Source organism: Acomys minous (genome assembly GCF_964271855.1).
Source record: "Acomys minous genome assembly, chromosome: 12".
In the NCBI taxonomy this organism is placed as follows: domain Eukaryota; kingdom Metazoa; phylum Chordata; class Mammalia; order Rodentia; family Muridae; genus Acomys; species Acomys minous.
Genome location: NC_140493.1, coordinates 7,327,513 through 7,345,559, shown reverse-complemented (window position 1 = coordinate 7,345,559; position 18,047 = coordinate 7,327,513). Strand labels below are relative to the sequence as shown.

Here is an 18,047-nt window from a genome sequence, read left to right as displayed (position 1 = left end):
AGAAAGAAATTATCTAAATGAGGGTAGAATTTGGTAAACTAGAAAACAAAAACAAATATGAATAAATTAATAAAATATAAAATAATTTTTAAAACATTTTTAAAAATTCAAAATGAAAGGTTAAAAAAAAGAAAGAAACAAAGAAAAGAAAAGAAAAACAAAAACCAAGGCTTAATGAGACAACGCATTTGCCCAGGTCAACTGACATAGCAAAGAGTGGTGAAGGTGAAAGTGAACACAGATGTGGAGGTGTGAGCTGAGAACTCTAAGAAGATTGATTCCTCAAGGTGAGGTTGAGGACACCCAGATTCTGTCCTGTTTCCTTCAGTTTTTTTCACTCAGTACATTTGTTAAGTCTATTAAGTTGCATTTGTGAATTGTGAAAAAAACATTCCTGTCCTAACAGTGATGTTGTGGGCATGGCAGACAATCAGCCTAGGAGCAAATGTAGGTCAGGTTTACATGCATGCTACATGTGTTTACATGGGAAATATGATGTTTTTTGTGAGAGAGAGTTCAGTTTACTAGAATGTGTTGTCATAGTTACCAGACAGCGTGAAGTCAACTCCTGGAGTTGGGCATAGTTAACAGAATACTTGGGTAATTAAAGCAGGCCTTCTGTTTGAGGGCTCTAGTTCCACAGTCAGAGTGAGAGGGTTGGCATGGGGTCCCTCAAACTCTCTACCGTGGGTCTCAGGACCCACTCAAGGCTAGCATAGCTCCTGGGGGTTGCAAGGCTAGCAGTCCCAGCTTGCTCCACACAACTGCCTGGTGGTAGTGACTCTCAGGGGCTGGTGCCTGTGCTCAGGGCTGTTTTAAAGCTACCGCCGTAGCCTCTTAGTACAGCTCAGGTATGAACTAGCACACTTAGTGATCTCATCCACCTGCCAGTCAAGCCCCAGCTGCCACTTAAAACACCGAGGACTCCTGGCTGGTTCTTCCCAGAACTCTAGACTCGATGCCAGTCCATGGGCACCTGTTATCACTAACTGTCCTAGTCACTCTAATAGAACTCTGTGACCAGGGCAACTTATAAAAGAAAGTGTTGAATTGTGTTCACTGTCTCAGGGGCTAAAGAGTATCACGGAGATGCATCTTGACGGCAAGCAGTGGGCGTGTTGGCTGGAGGAGCAGCTGTGAGCTCACATTTTGATCCAAACATGGGGCAGGGCAGGGGAAGAGAGGGGGGAATGAGAGAGAGAGAGAGAGAGAGAGAGAGAGAGAGAGAGAGAGAGAGAGAGAGAGAGAGAGAGAGATTGAGAGAGAAAGCTTTTGAGACCCCAACGCCTGCTCTAGTTAACTGAAGATACAGCCCCCTCTAACAAGGCCACGCCTCCTAATCCTTCCCAAACAGCTTCACCAACTTAGGGACCAAGTATTCAACTATATGAGCCTGGGGGTTCATTCTCATTCAAAGCACCACCCTGGCCCAGTGTCCTCCCTCTTGGTGTTATCCTCTGCTACACTAGACTCAAGGACACTGTTGACACCAGAACCCTGGCCTATACTCCTGACCTCCAGCCCCTTCATTCCTCCTTGCGTCTATTATGTCCACTTCAACGTCCTTCGTACAAGCTTCCTTCTGTGTTTGCTGTGGGTCTCCTGCACCTGCGTTCACTCACACTAGACCACCTCCTTTAAACGCCTCGTTCCTCTCAAGGTAACATGGCCTCCTGCAGGTCTGTTGCTTGGCTACCCCATTTCCTCCTCATAACCCTTCAGTCACAGCAGAATGGAAAGCACCCAGTGCCCTGGCCTCCGTGACATGGACAGCTTTCTGAGGAAGCTAAATGTTTCTCTTGCCGCCTTCCTCCCTCGCCTGATCATGTTAGTCATCCCAAGGGAGCCGCCTTGCCCCCTACTCTGAAAGTCTGTCCCTGAAGCATCTTCTACAGTGTGTTCAACCTTCCTAAATCTACAACCCTTTAACTCAGCTCCTTGTGTTGTGGTGACCCCCCAACTATAAAATTATTTCATTGCTACCGTTATGACTCGTGATAGGAATATGATATGTAGGATTTGTGATCCCTGTGGGGTTGAGAACCACTGGTCCATTGGGTGTGTCTAAAACAGCCTGTTCCTCCTCTGTCTGCTGTGCCCATCATGTCCCATGATGCATCTAGGAGCCCCCCTTTTCCCTTTCTTGTTCTCAGCATGTAGTGGACACTTTAATAGGAATTGTGACTCGAACCGTGATAATTTCAGGATTTTTATATAAGAGGGGTTAAAGACGGTAGACTAATTTAACAAGCCTAGGGAGTTGATCCTCGATTAACTGAACATAATTAGCTTTTTTGAGTTACAGATTATGAAAAACAGTGATGCCCAATTTTTTCATATCTCAGGTATAAACCTGAGAAAGAGATCTACCTTTCATGTAAAAATATTGTTTTAGCTCATTTAGCGGGCACTGGAGTGTTGCTTCCTATTCCAGCCCCAGAGAGAGGGAGGAAGCAGAGCATGGAGGATGGAGGGCAAGGCTGAACTGTGCGCTGCTCTTTGATAATGGATTAACTCATGTGTTCAGCTGGTGAAACACAGGTGGCAAGCTTTGTGTCCAGCATGCACCCTTGCCTCCCCCCTCAGACTCCCCGTTGCCTCCCCCCTCAGACTCTCATGTTTCACAGTGTTTGCAAATCACCAACGTCTTCATTTAAAGAAACACTTCCTGCCTTTCGAATGTTACTATCGCCTATAAACAGGTCGCTCGCTGCAAAAGAGCAGGACTAGTAACCCCCAGCCTGTGGCGCTCTGATAGCTGCCCTAAAGAGCCACACTGTCCTCTTCTGTCTTGTCAGTCACGTTGTTTTTGGAGTTTTGGAAGCGGCGCCAGGCAGAGCTGGAGTATGAATGGGACACTGTTGAGCTACAGCAGGAGGAACAGGCCCGGCCGGAATACGAAGCCCAGTGCAACCACGTGGTAATAAACGAGATCACTCAGGTACGACGCGCGGGTTCTGCTTGCAGGGCCTTGCGCTCCTTCCAGGTTCGCAGCAAGGTGGTGCGGTGCGGGGCTTTCTCTGAAGTGGTTGGCAGCATGACCCACCCAGGCCATCGCGGGGCTTGAGCAGTGCAATTGCCTGCGTCCATTACGGCATCAATGAGATGCCGAGTATCCTAGACGTGTTCTGGGCACGGCGTAGGACAGTGTGTGTAGGGGACCACTGTGACCCCTCTCTTACAAGCACGGTAAAATGCATCTGTTTTAGAGCAAGAATGGCACAGCCGTTTAAGGAAAGCTGTGCTGGCATTTACAGGCAAGTCTCGATGGTCACAGAGCCCTTCCATGCAGTGAATTTTCATCCTGAGCTAGCTGTACCTCTGAGCTGGCTGTCCCGGGCAGACCTGCTAGATGGGATGTGAAAAAAGAAAGAAAGAGAAAGAAAAAATACCATGGGTCTTATTCTAAAGTCAGAAGGAGTTGAAGGAGTGGAGTGCATATTGAGATATCACTGTGTGCCAGCACTGTGTGAGGTGTTTGTCACTAGAAGACTATATTTGCTGCAACTACTGTTGTAAAAAAAAGAAAAATAGCGCTGCGTGTCTTACTGTACACCCCAAGCCCCGCAACAGCTGATTTCTGAATCTTCCACAGTATAAAACTCAGGTAATGAAAAAACCTACAGACAGCTAAGACAGAGATGGTCTAACCACCTAAAACGGTCAACTGATGGGTAAAAATCACTGGTGAAATGCTTCTTGCTAAAATTCTCAAACCAAAAAAATCTCACTTTTCTTTATTCCTCATGTCAACTTCGCTGCCCTATGCTTCCTCCCTGGGCTGGGAAGAGAGCTGTATGTTGCTGACATTGCAGGTGTCGGATTCATATCTGAACACAGCAGCTTATGGGCTTTGCGATCGTGGATCCGTGCCTCAGTTTCCCCATCTGTAAAGTGGATGTGGTAGAATGTTTCGGTGTTGGCTATAATGAGGATTGGTGGAGTTTGTGTATAAAACTCACTTGGAGTACCTGGCACAGAGTGAACGCCAGCTCAGGGTCACACCCTACATGCTGGCTGCTCTTCCAGAGAAATCAGGAGCCTTATTTTCCTCCTGATTAAACTATAAGATGGAAACTCTCCAAAAATTCATTGTTACACCATGTTACTATATAAAGCTTGACCAAAAACCACAGATTGGATAGCTGAGAGCATTTGCTAAGCAAGCACAGGGCCATGTGTTTAACACTCAACACCAAAACAAACAAACAAATGCTGCACTTAACCTGTGTGTCTGTCTGAGATTATTAACTGCATGGTTATGAGTGAGAAGGAATGCTTGAAAACTTGGGTCTTGTCTGTTCTTAAGTCTAAGATCTGCTAACACGCACAGAAATTATCAACAGCTCTATTGGTGTTGCCCCCCTGACCGGCCGGTTTTGTTCAACAGGAGGAGGAGCGTATTCCGTTTACCACCTGCGGGAAGTGTATCCGGATCACCCTGTGTGCGAGTGCTGTCTTCTTCTGGGTAAGAAGCTGTCACAAGCTTATGTTTGAGTAATTGGTTATTATTATTATTGCTGTTGTTATTGGTGGTGATGATGATGATGATACTTGACAGTCTTTATTTAGTATTTCATGTAAAATTTCAAGGAAAAGTGGAAGCCTGGTGTGGTCCCTCCATCGTCTCATACAGAGAGATGTGCTTGCTGTGTGGTCTCATGTAGAGATGGCTCCTGAGCGCCCCCTGGCAGCCACATGAGGTATTGCCAGGCCAGGGTACCTTCCCTTTCCACTGTGGCTCTTCCATTGCTTCCACCCTTATAGCTGCCATCAGGTCAGTAGGTCAGGAGTTTCCAGCTGCTTCTGAAGAAACCAAGGGGAGGCAGTAAGAACTCTGAGAAATTGTAATAGCAACAATTAAAACTAAAAACTTTAGGAATTTTGATATTTTTTTAAAATCCCCCCCAAAAAGAAATGAAGTTTTAAAAATGATTTTAGATTAAAAAAAAAAAAAACTACTGCTAAAAAAAACCCCAGACTTTACAAAATAGTTCTGGTTTATTATTAATTAAAAGATATCATTAATACAATTTAATGAGAGCTTTGTTTGGCTTAGGAACGAACAGATTTAAGGATGGATGTGACAGCCAGGTCCAAGCTGATTTAGTGATTTAACACATAAGAAATAAAGGACTGTAGATCCAGGGTGAGTTAATGACCAGTGGGGATGCTTGCTAGCTGTTAGGTAAAGAAAAGTCAGGGTCACACTTTGAACCACATGCTGTAATAAATTCCAAAATACTTTTTTTTAAACTGTAAGCCATAAACTAGGAATCGATGTGAATGAATGTTAACAGTCTGTAGGTCTAAAACGACCTCCTAAACCTCACTAGCAGAGGAAAGCACTTCAGAGGAAAGGAAAGTAAGCACTGAATTTAAACAAAATGCCAGAGGAAATGCTAAGCACGCAGAGCAATGCAAGCACTGAGACCTTTAGGTTGGAGCCCCAGTCAGCTGTGAGACAGCTGCAAGAGCTCAGCAGCAGGTGACACCAGGGTGACTTATGCGCCAGCCAAGAAAAACACAACGGCCCACATGGGCAAACTGTACCTTTGGGAGGATCCAAGCGTGCGCGTTATGAAGAGATCCTGCTTTCTGCCTCTTGGGGGTGCCATGTTGAGGTGACAGCTGTAATGTGATTTTGTTTCTCCATCTTTCCTAGAAAGCAGGTTGACAGTGTGTATTAAGATAAACTCAGGTGGAGCGCAGTAGTGCACACCTGTAATCCCAGCACTCAGGGAGGCAGAAGGCAGGCAGATCTCTGTGAGATCGAGGCCAACCTGGTCTACAAAGCGAGTTCAAGAAGGCAGCCAAGGCTACACAGAGAAACCCTTTCATGTATATGATAGTAAGACAGGGAAAAGTGGGTTTTATCAATTCCTGAAACTGAACTCCATGTCTAGGGTATAGCTTCGGTGAGGGCTGGTGACTGCAGCTTGAGTAACATCCAGTGGGCAGGCCACCCAGTAGGCTGAGAGTTTAGGAGAAGTTGATCCTACAGAGCAAAACCCAGCTTCTCTCTGAGAGGGGGAAAGGCTGTGTGTCTGTCCACTGGGGAGCACTTCCAAGTCCTCTCCAGTGATCTGAAATATGTTAGCGTCAAAAAACAATAAACCTGAGGGGAGAGTGCGCCCTGCTCTGAGAAGACTGAGCAAAACCAACAGCCTGGGAAGTTGTGGAGGCAGCTGCAGGTTTACGACAGCCCTGGCAGGTACCAGAATCTAGTACCCAAGCCAGAGGTGGGGCAGGCCAGTCGGGAGGCAGAGCTGGCGAGGTCTGTGTCTGAGTCAGTGTGGCTTTTCCCTCCTGGCAGCTTAATCTAGAACAATTTTTTTACTCTTTCAGTCTGTGTTTTTTTTTTTTTTCATTCTCACACTGCCTACTATCCAGACTTCTTAACAAGAATTCAACAGTGAGAGTGTTGAGGTCGGCAGCGAGCGTGCTTAAAGGATGCTTTTGTGAAGAATAATTATAAAAGTAATTGTGAGGTGATTATTAGAAAGATTTAAATGGCCTGTTTGTAGTATGCTGAGGATGGAAGACGTTGCATTTTTCCAGATTTTCTCAGCCTTAGAAAATTTACACATACACACGCACACACACACGCACACACACACACACACACACACACACACACACACACACACACACACATTCCTTTTCATTTCACCAGGCTTAACTGTGAAGGAAAGGAGATAATTAGCGAGAATATGGAGAAATACAATGCCTTCTCTATATGCAGACTGCACAGCGAGTAAGAAAATGTCTTTTTAACACTTTGGTCGCCGTAACCAGTGCTTTCCCTAGGCCTAGGCGTCATATTCTCCCCTCAGGAGTTTGCCCGCTACATGAGGAAAGTGAAGCCTGGGGTTACCCTGTACAAGGTTCCGCAGCCAGTGGCTGAGCTGGGGTGCACACACAGGAGGCTGTAGCTCCTCCCTGCGTGTTACCCCGCACACGTTGAAACGGAGTGTGCCTTGCTTGGTGCTGGGGTTCTTGTTCTCTGTAGCTTTCCCTTGGCTCTCATCACTGGAGCCAGAGTTCATGGGTCTAAAGTGTATCCAACGAAGAAGACATAGGGAAATGAGTCTAAAGCAGCCACTTTGACAGTGTCTAACTCAGTGGTTCTCACCCTAACCCTAATGCTTTTATATGTTCTCATTATTTTTGTTGCTACTTCATGATTGTAATCTTGCTACTGTTACGAATCATAACTATCGGACATGCAGGATATCTAATACGTGACACCTGCGGGTTGAGACCCGCTGGTCTAAATTCTGTCTATGGAATAAGGAAGACGGAGCAGGGAGAGCAAATCTGTTTACTGAGAAAGTAAAATCCTATCAAGTGCAGGCTGTGGCAGCAGGTGCCCCCCACTGATCATGAGAAGTGGGAGTCAAGTGGGCCCCAGTCTGTAGAGCAGAGCTTGTGGGATGCAAGTGTGACTGTTGGCTCAGGAAGACCTGAGCGTGAGAAGCTCTTAAAGCAGAGACCTGCTGCCAGGGCAGCTGCTGGCACCTCAGCTAGTGCTCCGGGCACACCCTGCTGCTACCATGGTAAAAGCAAAGCCAGCGTTGCTGACTCTTGGTGACGGGGCTTTCTGAAGGGAGGGATGATTCTCCTTCAAGTAGAACTGAAGAATACCCCACCCCCATCTATCCCTACCCCCACCCCTGTTACTCCACCCCCACCACCTGCCATCCCCACTAACTCCACCCCCACCCCGCTAACTCTACCCCCACCCATCCCTGCTAACCCCACACCCACCTGCCCCCGCTAACTCCACCCCCACCCCATCCACCCACGCTAACTCCACCCACCCCCACACCCACCCCCGCTAACTCCACCCCCTCACCCCCACCCTCCCCACCCCCACCCCCACCACTAACTTCCCACCCGAACCATGTAGTATTGTACAAGGGACATTTTCATTGCTTCTGTGATCATGAACAGTCCTTCCACCTAGAGCGGTGGTTCTCAACCTCCCTAACGCTGTGACATTTAATACAGTTCCTCATGTGGTGTGAGCCTCGACCATTAAAAAAAAAAAGCCTTTGTTGCTACCGTTATGAATCATAACGTAAATATCTGATACACAGGATATCTGATATGCGACCCATGTGAAAGCGTCATTACACCGCCAAAGGGGCCCTGACCCACGGATTGAGGGCAGCTGACCTAGAGTATTACTTCACTTCTGTGCCGTCTGAAGATAATGCTCCTTTTAACATAGGCTTTCTTTACTGGCACTCCTAGTTTTACAGGACAGTTGCGTAGGATATGCAGCGAGAGACACTCTGGCCTCTTGCCATGCACCGGGTGTTACCATCAACAGCGTCCCACTACCGTGGGTGCTCCCTCTTTGCTTCCCGTGTTTCTTCCCACCCTGCCAACGCTTTCATGGCACTTAGGTGACATTTCCTGCATCCGGCAACTGCCCCTTCTCTCCCTAAGCATGAAGTCAGTGCGGGTGCAGGTCTGCGCCCTGCTGAGGCTAATGTTCCCTAAACACCGGGTCCGTGCGGGTGCAGGTCTGCGCCCTGCTGAGGCTCACACTACCTAAGCACGGGGTCCGTGTGGGTGCAGGTCTGCGCCCCGCTGAGGCTCACGATATCTAAGCACCGGGCCAGTGCAGGTGCAGATGTGAGCCCCACTGAGGCTCACGATGCCATCGCTTCCGGTTTCAGATCCTGCTCATCATCGCTTCCGTGATCGGGATCATCGTCTACCGGCTGTCGGTGTTCATTGTGTTTTCTACAACCCTCCCCAAGAACCCCAATGGCACAGACCCGATCCAGAAGTACCTGACGCCACAGATGGCCACGTCCATCACGGCCTCCATCATCAGCTTCATCATCATCATGATTCTCAACACCATCTACGAGAAGGTGGCCATCATGATCACCAATTTCGGTGAGGCCCCGCCCAGGAAACCCCGCTTAGCAGTTTCCATTCCGGCAGGTTAAGTTCTTAGAAAAGCGTCGAGTGCTGAATGTGTTTTCTCTAGCCCACCTGGGAAGTTAACCGTGTGCATCTCTGTATCTGGAGGAGGGACACAAAAGAGACAATGGAGGTCATGTCCATCCAAGCTCTGTAAACACATTGGTCTGAAGAATATGTCCAGTTACATTAGGTCCAGTGTTCTCTTCCTAAAAGTGAGTGGTCTCTTTGTTGCAAACAAGTGGAACAGGGTCTCTCGGCTCCAGTGGCAAAAGTCGAGTCCAGTGCTCTTCTGTCACAGAGAGGACAAGCTGCCGCACTGGTGCGTGGCATCCCCCCATGCTGCCTGTGTTAATACAGTTCTCATCAGCTCTGCCCGCTGTTACGAGTGCTGCTTCTGCCTGGCGTGCGTCCCAGACAGCTGAGTCAAGGCTAGAGTTGGGGACTTTCCACACCCTGCTTGCACTTGGGTCATTCTCAGAACGACAGTCAGACTGGCTGAGATTGGATGCTAGGAGGACAGCCCTTTGTGCTTCCCAGATGCCTCTAGCCAGCTGCTCCCGCTCCATTGTTTCCAACAGATCTTATCATTCCGGAAGTCAAAGAATAGTCTTTATTAGGCGGTTGAGAGCTGATTTTCTGAGGGGTTGGGCATGATGTTGCTCAGTGGTCCTGGGTTGATTTCCCTAGCATCACAACAGAAATAACTGTGGGGTTTTAGACCAAAACAGTTCCTGCTGATATTTAATAATATAGCATTTACAATTTTTTTAAGGTGTGTTCGTGCTGCCTTCCATGGGGGATACTGTGTTTATCTGGGAAGGGAACGCGTAACAATGTGCAAACTCACAATTAACACAGTGGCTATATTGAGGAATGGAAAGCAGATGAAACTGAAACAGTGTGAATTGTCCTCCTTTCCTTGTGTTATCTCCGGGTATCCGAGTCTTTGATTAAGGTCTCAGAGCTGTTCCGGGTTTCAGCGTCTGTCTGTCTTGTTGTTGTTTTAACCGCAGAACTCCCGAGGACCCAGACGGATTATGAGAACAGCCTGACCATGAAGATGTTCTTGTTCCAGTTCGTCAACTACTACTCGTCGTGTTTCTACATCGCGTTCTTTAAGGGCAAATTCGTAGGCTACCCGGGGGACCCGGTGTACTGGCTGGGCAAGTACAGAAACGAGGAGGTGAGGAAACAGAATGGTGTTACTCCCCTGACGGTTGAAGCTGCTGCTTGCCTTCTCCCGGCTGCCTAATGAGTAGTGACTTCCTTGTGCAGTTCTGAGATATTTTTTAGCCCAGGAGAGCAAATAGAGATGCTAATGGAATGTTTCTTTGAAAGCTATACACCCCTGGAATCTAAATGTTGCTTTCTTTATGACATGCCAGTGCGACCCAGGAGGCTGTCTCCTTGAACTGACCACACAGCTGACCATCATCATGGGAGGGAAGGCGATCTGGAATAACATCCAAGAAGTATTGCTCCCGTGAGTACCACATACATGGTCCTGGCCATCAGGATGAGGGACAAGCTAGCCTACCGATGGAAAGATACAGTCCTGGGCATCAGGATGGGGGACAGGCCAGCCTACCAATGGGAAGAGTTTACCCACCGAGCCATGCATCCTTCTCTAAAGCAGATTAGAATCCATTGAAATGGGATTTCACTGGGAAAGAGGTCCAGCCAGGAGTTTACATCTGGGGGGGGGGGGAGGGGCTCAGCAGATGGCTCGGTTGTAATGTGCTTCCTGTGTGAGCATGCAGACTGGAGTTGGGGTCCCGAGTACCCATAAAAAGCCAGGCACTGCCATGCACACCTGTAACCCCAGTGCTGAGGAGATAGAAACAAGAGGATCTCTGGAGCTCACTGGCCAGCTTACTGAGCATAGCTGAATTGGGGAGCTCATTGATAGCACACACACGAACATACACATACATGTGCATAAACATACAGTAGTTATATAAAGACCTTCATCTTCATATTTAACAGAAATCCCCACCCTCTGTCGTTTATGCCTCTTAGGCTATCACTGATGGCTGACTGGACAGAGGTCTTTGAGAAAGGGCCCTTAGTAGGGCTAATTGCCATAGCAGCCCCACCTTCACGCGTCTAGACGTCATTAGTAGTAATAGTAACATGCATGCCAAATGTGTGCCGGCCTCTGCACTACGTGCTGTTTTTGTGTATACATGTTTATGTGTGCCTGTGTGCACTTACATAGCTTAATTTTCACAAATCTTCCTTTTGCTAATGAAGATCTATGGCTTAAAGAGGTTAAAGAGTTTACCCACGATCACACGGGCAGTGGGAGGGTACTGTGGATTCTGACCGGGATTCCATGACTCCAGACACAGTGTTGTGAAGAACAGTTGTCTCCTGGGATCCCTGAGACACCAGAAACAATCGCCGCTGGGGTTTTGAATGGTTTCCCTAAGAAGTGAGAACAGTGGCAAGGCACAGTTCCCGCCTCCCCCCCCCCCCCCAGACTGTTAGCAAGGGCCCTAGTGTGGGCTCTGCCCTCAGGGCAGCACCATCTGCATTTCCTGCAAACAGGACATCTGATAGAATAGTTTTCTGTTGCAATTTAATGAATTATTACAAGGTTAAGGGTTAAAATAAGGTCCAAGTCTTCGAGTCCTGGAGGTCGGAAGTTTGACATGGGTCTCCCGGAACTAATGTCAAGGTGCTGGCTAGCCAGGGCTTTTCCAGAGTTCCCAATGAATCTGCCTTTGCCCTTTCTGGCCTTGAGGCCAGACCTAGACCCTTCCTCTAGGGTGCTGTCTGTCATACCTCTGCCCCTATATCATCCAGTATGGTCACCTGTCCTGTAGTAGATGCTTTCATGGGACCTAAGACTCTTAAGATCTTCTGGAGACAGGCAGGGGTGGCAGGTAACATTTTGGGAAGGGGGGGAGGGGTGTTCCACCCACATGTTTACTTGGAGAAAGTCATTTCTGCCTTCCATACTTGGCTTTCATGAAACTTGTGACCCGCTCCTACGGGGCCTGTCCTTTTTCTATTCCATGCCAACAGTGGTGCAGAGTGTCACTTCTCCTTACTGGCCTCTTGAGCCACTCATTCACACCTGAAGGTAAACTTAGGATTTGCATTTGGAAATGTAGATTCTTCCCTTGCAGTCCTTTCCGCCATTCTGCGATGGGACGGGCTTGTTTAGCACCCAGCTCCTGGTGTAGACCTCAGCATCCTGAACTCTTCCCCGTGTCCGCCACCACTGCCTCGCTGTCCCTTTCCCTGCCCTGCATCTTCGCCTCCGGCACTGCTAGGTTTCTGGTCATTCTTTCTGGAATAGTCCACATTCTTCACTGGGCTTTTTCCTCCCTTTTCATCGTGAACTGTCAAGGCCCTATTCAAAGCAAAGGCAGCACTCCCGTCCCAGGAAAGGATTTTCCAGCTTTAACTGTGAGATAACTTTAATCCTGCTGCACAGAAAACAACCCTCCCTTTCATCGAGTTCATATTTGTGTTTTTCCAGATAAGTAAAAGTGGGTCATGGGCAAACCATGCTGTTTTAATATGAAAATGTATTTTAAAAAAAAAATAAAAACTTAACTCATTCTTAGACTACTAAAGCAGCATGTTCTGAGCCAAGTAGATTATTTAACAGTAATTTTTTTATATAAGTAACTATTTTCTGCAGTGAGCTATTTTCTGCAGTTTAAAAGTTAGTGGGGGAAGAGTGTGTTTCCTAAATTGATTCTGAGCAATTAAAAAGGTGACCTTCAGCACCCATGGCCTGTCCACACTGTGGCTTCAAGAAGGCTTATTGCTCACAATCACAGATTTCCATTGGGGCTGAAGATACCGATGCCATCTGTTTTTCATTCTCTTCCCCTGGCTCGAAACCCGGAGAAGGCTGAGTCTCAGTCAGAGCAGTGTCCCCGGGGGCCACCGCTGCTCTGCGTGGGCCAGCTCCTTCCCTTCACACAGAATCCCGCAGGGAGGGGCGTGTACTGCCTCTGCTTCTTGGAGCCTCCCTCCTCGAAAGAGTCAGCTCAGCTGCTTCCATATGATGGTGCTGGGTCATCAGAAACAGAGTTTCTTAGACTCGGCCGGCCATTTCAGGTCCACACCCTTCCTGCAACTCCAATTAAAGAGCTAGCCGAGTCTACACCTAGACTGCTCTCAGAAGCAGAGCGGGCACTGGGCATGAGCCCTTGAGTGTTGCATTGGTCTCAAATGCAAACCATTGGCAAATTATATCTATGGTGTTTTGCTGGACCCAGAGAATGTCAGCCTTCTGGTCATCATCCCAGCATTGACATTCAAGGCATTCTGGGGGTTTTCTTTTCTTTTTTTCTCCCTCCCCCCCAAGACAGGGTTTCTCTGTGTAGCCTTGGCTGCCCTGGACTCGCTTTGTAGACCAGGCTCGAACTCCTAAAGATCCTCCTGCCTCTGCCTCCCCGAGTGCTGGGATTAATGCATCACCACTGCCCCATTGGGATTTTCTTTCTAATTCACAAAAGATGATGCTAACATTAAAGAAAATAACAAGAACTCCAAAACATTAGTGTCCTTGAGTATCCAGCCAGGGGATGGCTGTGATATGCTTCTGCTTATGTAGCTTTTATCCTCTCAAAATAACAAAGCACGCACATAACAAGAGAAGGCATCGTAGTAGAAATCACCCTCCTCAAGAGAGGCTGTGGACAAGGCCTCAGTCGCCATACTAACCCTTCACAGGAACACTGAGTTCTGGCATGAAATATTCAGCAAGAGGTGGGTGCTTGTGGGTGGGATCTACCTAGTGGAAACGGCATCGGGCTCTAGTTTAATAAAAGGCCAAGAGACAATGAGATGTGAAGCATTATCTCGAGTTTTGTTAATGCTATGGTAAATGTGTACAGAAATTAATTTGTAATTCTGCTCCTAGTCTTGGCCATGGAGGGAAAGGGTTTGATGTATTTTGTTTTTCCCCCAAGTTCTGTGGTAGTCAAGGATGAGATCTGGTGCCAGAATCACAGCCCAGTTTGTTAGTGCTGGTTTTGTAAAAAAAAAAAAAAAAATTCAAAAGACTCAGGGCAAAGATGGATTCCTACTGTAGATGAGTAATTCAGGAAAATGGAGTGAGAGGCTTGGAGTCTATAGTGCATAAAGCTCAGCAGAGAGGCGCCCACTGTGATCTACAGTGTGTGGGAAGGGGAGATATCTGCTGAGTTAGGTAAACACCAGGGCAGAAGATGGATTGGAAACCCCAGGAGAAAAATACTGCCTTTGTCTGGAGTATGGGCTGTGTTCAGAAAAGGCAGGGAGTTGCGGTGGGGCGGGGGGGGGGGGGGGGGGGGCGAGGCAAAGCAAAGAAAACAAAAAACAATACGAACAAGCCCAGATTTATCTATGTCATGAAGGCTTGTGAGGTGTGGCCCTTGGGTACCATCTGGGTTAAGGGCTCCTGGAATGGCAGAAGCACTGCAGAAGCACTGCAGATTTGGGGTGGGGTAGGGGACTTGCGCAGATCTTTGGGTTGATATACAGAAGGCTTTGTAGTCCATAATTGATACCTTGAAGCAGGAACCTATCAGTCCACATGGCGTGGTGTCTCCAAGCCAAGATTCCAATATCATACCTCCACGTTCAGTGGCCTCTGCCCGTTAGTCTGTGTTGGTCAGCAGGAAGTCCTGTGAGTGTGAGGAAACGTGCTGGCCCCATGTGCTTGTGTTGAGTCCCATTGGTCCTAACATTGGCCCTGGCCAGTGTACATTTCATCAGCATACTTGAACTTCGCCGAAGTAGCTAGAAAGGAGGCGGGTGTGGGTTCAGTGTCAGGAGCATCCGAGTCTGAGTTCCTCCCCTTGGCTGGCCTCCTACTGAGGAAGTGGAGAGAGATGGGGAAGCCACGGCCATATTCTGCAGAACGACTGCCCTGAGCAAGGCTGTTTTTCCAGTGGTCAGGAGAGGCTGGCGGGAGGAAGGCCACCATGATGAGTCCACTCTTGTCAGCCTTGTGCCTTAAACACTTGGTGCACTTGAGGAACAAGTGAGGGCCTGTAGCATTTTCTTGTAGCATCTGTCTTTACAGTCCAAAGATGGGGCCTCATTGTCAGAATTTCAGGGGCATGGCTAATTCTGTTGCTATCTCGGGTCTGTTTTGTTTTCAAGGCAGATTGGCGTGAAAAGGGTGGGAAACATTTATCAGGGACACAAGAGGCATGACGTGCGAAAAAGAGAAAACAGGCCACCGGATGGGAACAGAACGCAGTCAGCGGTGTGCAGGGCTGGCTCTGCTCACTGATCTGGAGGGCATGGATCTCTTCTATTGTTCTGAAGTTGTGTAGTTTAAGGCAGAGACCTAGTCTGTCATTTTTTTTTTAGATTTATTTATTTATTATGCTGTATACAGTGTTCTGCCTATATGTACACCTGTAGGCATCAGATCATATTACAGATAGTTGTGAGCCACCATGTGGTTGCTGGGAATTGAACTCAGGACCTTTGGAAGAGCAGGCGGCACTCTTAACCACTGAGCCATCTCTCCAGCCCCTAGTCTGTCATTTTTGTCCTTAGCGTTCTGCAGCAGCCCCTCTCTCCCCTCAGCTAGGAACACCCAAATCCTCCCGCTGCTCTCGTAGAGCCCATCTATAGACTCATAGATCGCCTTGCTTCCTACTCTCTGGGACCACAGGAGCGTCTCCTGTGCTGCGCCATCCAAGGCAGCTCTGATCCAGCCTCACGCCGTCTGTAGTCACTAGTGCGCCCCAGCCTGGAGGTTCTTGCCCTGGTCCTGAGCCTTCTGCTTCCTTCGGAGCCTCACATTTAATCTCTCAAGACGACCGCCCCTGGTCCCCCCTGCACACCGTTACAAACAGAGCTTGCTGTTGACAGCAGCCAATACTTGCTCACGTCACTGTCTTCCTCTCTCTTGTCTTCACTGATAATTTTCATACGGAAACAAAATACTTTGAATGATTAGAGGGAAAAATGGAAAAGCTGAAGATGTTTAACATGCAAAAGAGAAGCAGATTTCTTTGGAGGCTATATATGTGTGTGTGTGTGTGTGTGTGTGTGTGTGTGTGTGTGTGTGTGTGTATGCATATGCCGTTTTGAGATGGTAATAAATACTTCATGGTGTGGGTGGGTCTGACAATGTTCCTTCTAATTTATAGTTTGATCTTTCTGGCAGATGGGTCATGAATCTAATTGGACGATACCAAAGAGTCTCGGGATCAGAAAAGATAACCCCACGATGGGAACAGGACTACCATCTGCAGCCCATGGGCAAGCTGGGATTGTTCTATGAGTACCTTGAAATGAGTAAGTTCTCAGTAAAATACGTTGGGATGTGTGTTGGGAGTTGAGAATCATCTGTTGCTGAGCCACAAGATCACTCAATACATTGATATGAAGAGCAGCACAGTTTCCCTCTACTAGGATAGAGTCATCGTACAGTAGAGACTATGACGGCTGCACATGGCTTTGTTAATAACCACGTTGTTCAGAGCTAAGGATGTGTTTACCGTGCGGTGAAATGGAAGTCTGACTTCACTATGAGTTCCCAGATGCTCTGGCCGGGGCGTCTGCGAGTGGACCCTATCGCTGTCGTTGCATGGGATTCATTCAGCTTGGGCGTGAGTCTATACGCAGGCACTGCTATTGGCCTGACAAGATCACTGAGCAAGCCAAGCGTGTGAGAACACCCTTTCACACCTCACTCATGCCTGAGATAAGGCCTCTTGGTTCTTCTGGGCAGGGTTTGCGTGTGTGTGTGTGTGTGTGTGTGTGTGTGTGTGTGTGTGTGCGCGCGCCTTGGGTGGCGTCGTGAGTGAGGAGACACTCTGCTGGCCTGGAGTTAGTTAGCAGTGGCACAGGCCCTGTACTACCAGAGCTGTTATCAGCATTAATAATAGCATCCTGGCATAAAGTGTTATTTACTTGAGCCTCTTCACAGGAAGACTTAAGAGGAAGTAATTTTCCCCCAATTAATTAGTTAAATGAATGATATTCCAGGGAAGTTACATAGCCATGCTTTGTGGGAGAAAATCAGACTTTTAGCGTTTCATAGGCCTATTAAATAGTTATGAACTAATTTGGTCTCATCCTACCCTAGGATATAGTCATGATATTTGTCATAATAGCTGCTACAGACAGACTCTGAGATCTCTTGGACTGCTGAATATCCATCCCAACAATTCCCAATGAGTTAGAAAGCTTCCTGAGTTTTTGGGCATAGGCGGTCTGTTACTATGTATTCAACACAGTGAAATCTGTGCTTAGCGCTAAGCTGTGAAAGATACAGTCTTCGTGCCCTTTGAATTCTTATCTTATTTTTCAATAAATAAATAAAGTCTTTGGAGTGCAGTCCTCTGAGGTGACCCTCACAGTGTGTTCTCCCACATTTACCAGCAACGCCACTGTGCACCTTTCTGGACAACTTCAAGAAAGACCTTCCTGCGGGTGGCCTGCGCCATCCACCAACCACACCCCTTTTCTTTTCTTTCCTGCCTTACTGGCTCTTGATGGACCTCCAACGAGCCGGTCAGCTTCTCACTCTGCTTTGCTGCTCTTGTAGTCTCTGGCAGCCTTGACTCCCATAATCCTGTGCGTGCATGAATGCCTCTTCCCCTGCTAGACTCAGCCAAAGGAGGCATCTACCAAGCCCTTGGTGCCAATGCTCAGGAACTGATAGTCGATCTTAACATTTGTGTTGCCCCGCCTACTCTTGGTGCCCAATGAGGCTGGATGCCCTATGATTTTTTTTCTTATTGTTACTGCTGCTATGAATTTTTTTTTAATTTAATAAACTTCTCCATGATTTGAGATGGAGCACTCCTGAGGTATTTGCCAAAGTTGCCTGGCAAAATGTTAAGCCCAAACTCTGAGAACTTAAGATGCAGACCCGTAGTGACTACTAAGATCTGGAAGCTGAAGACACTGTTTCACCCCTTGGTTCTACCTGTCATGGGCACAGGTGTCCTGGTACATGGGACATCTCAAACCAGGGTTCACCTGGAAGAAGGAATGCGAATTGGAAGAGACAGAGACACGTGGGGTATGGAGCCAAGATAGATTCCGATCAAGGCCCGCTTTGGGGATGGTTTATATAGCAAGGACACCACAAGCTCTATTACAATCTTACTAACCCCCTAGCC

General features: G+C 47.7%; 1 protein-coding gene across 2 annotated transcripts in view; it reads left to right on the top strand.

Annotated features, from left to right (window-relative positions):
- ANO6 (anoctamin 6) overlaps positions 1-18,047 on the top strand; it is a 172,963-nt gene that overhangs the window by 137,543 nt on the left and 17,373 nt on the right. For both annotated transcript variants that reach the window (XM_084748943.1, XM_084748942.1), the window contains 6 exons: positions 2,799-2,941; positions 4,391-4,468; positions 8,691-8,916; positions 9,960-10,129; positions 10,332-10,429; positions 16,082-16,212. In XM_084748943.1, the coding sequence (XP_084605069.1) occupies positions 2,799-2,941; positions 4,391-4,468; positions 8,691-8,916; positions 9,960-10,129; positions 10,332-10,429; positions 16,082-16,212 (846 nt within the window). The remainder of the gene's footprint in view (positions 1-2,798; positions 2,942-4,390; positions 4,469-8,690; positions 8,917-9,959; positions 10,130-10,331; positions 10,430-16,081; positions 16,213-18,047) is intronic.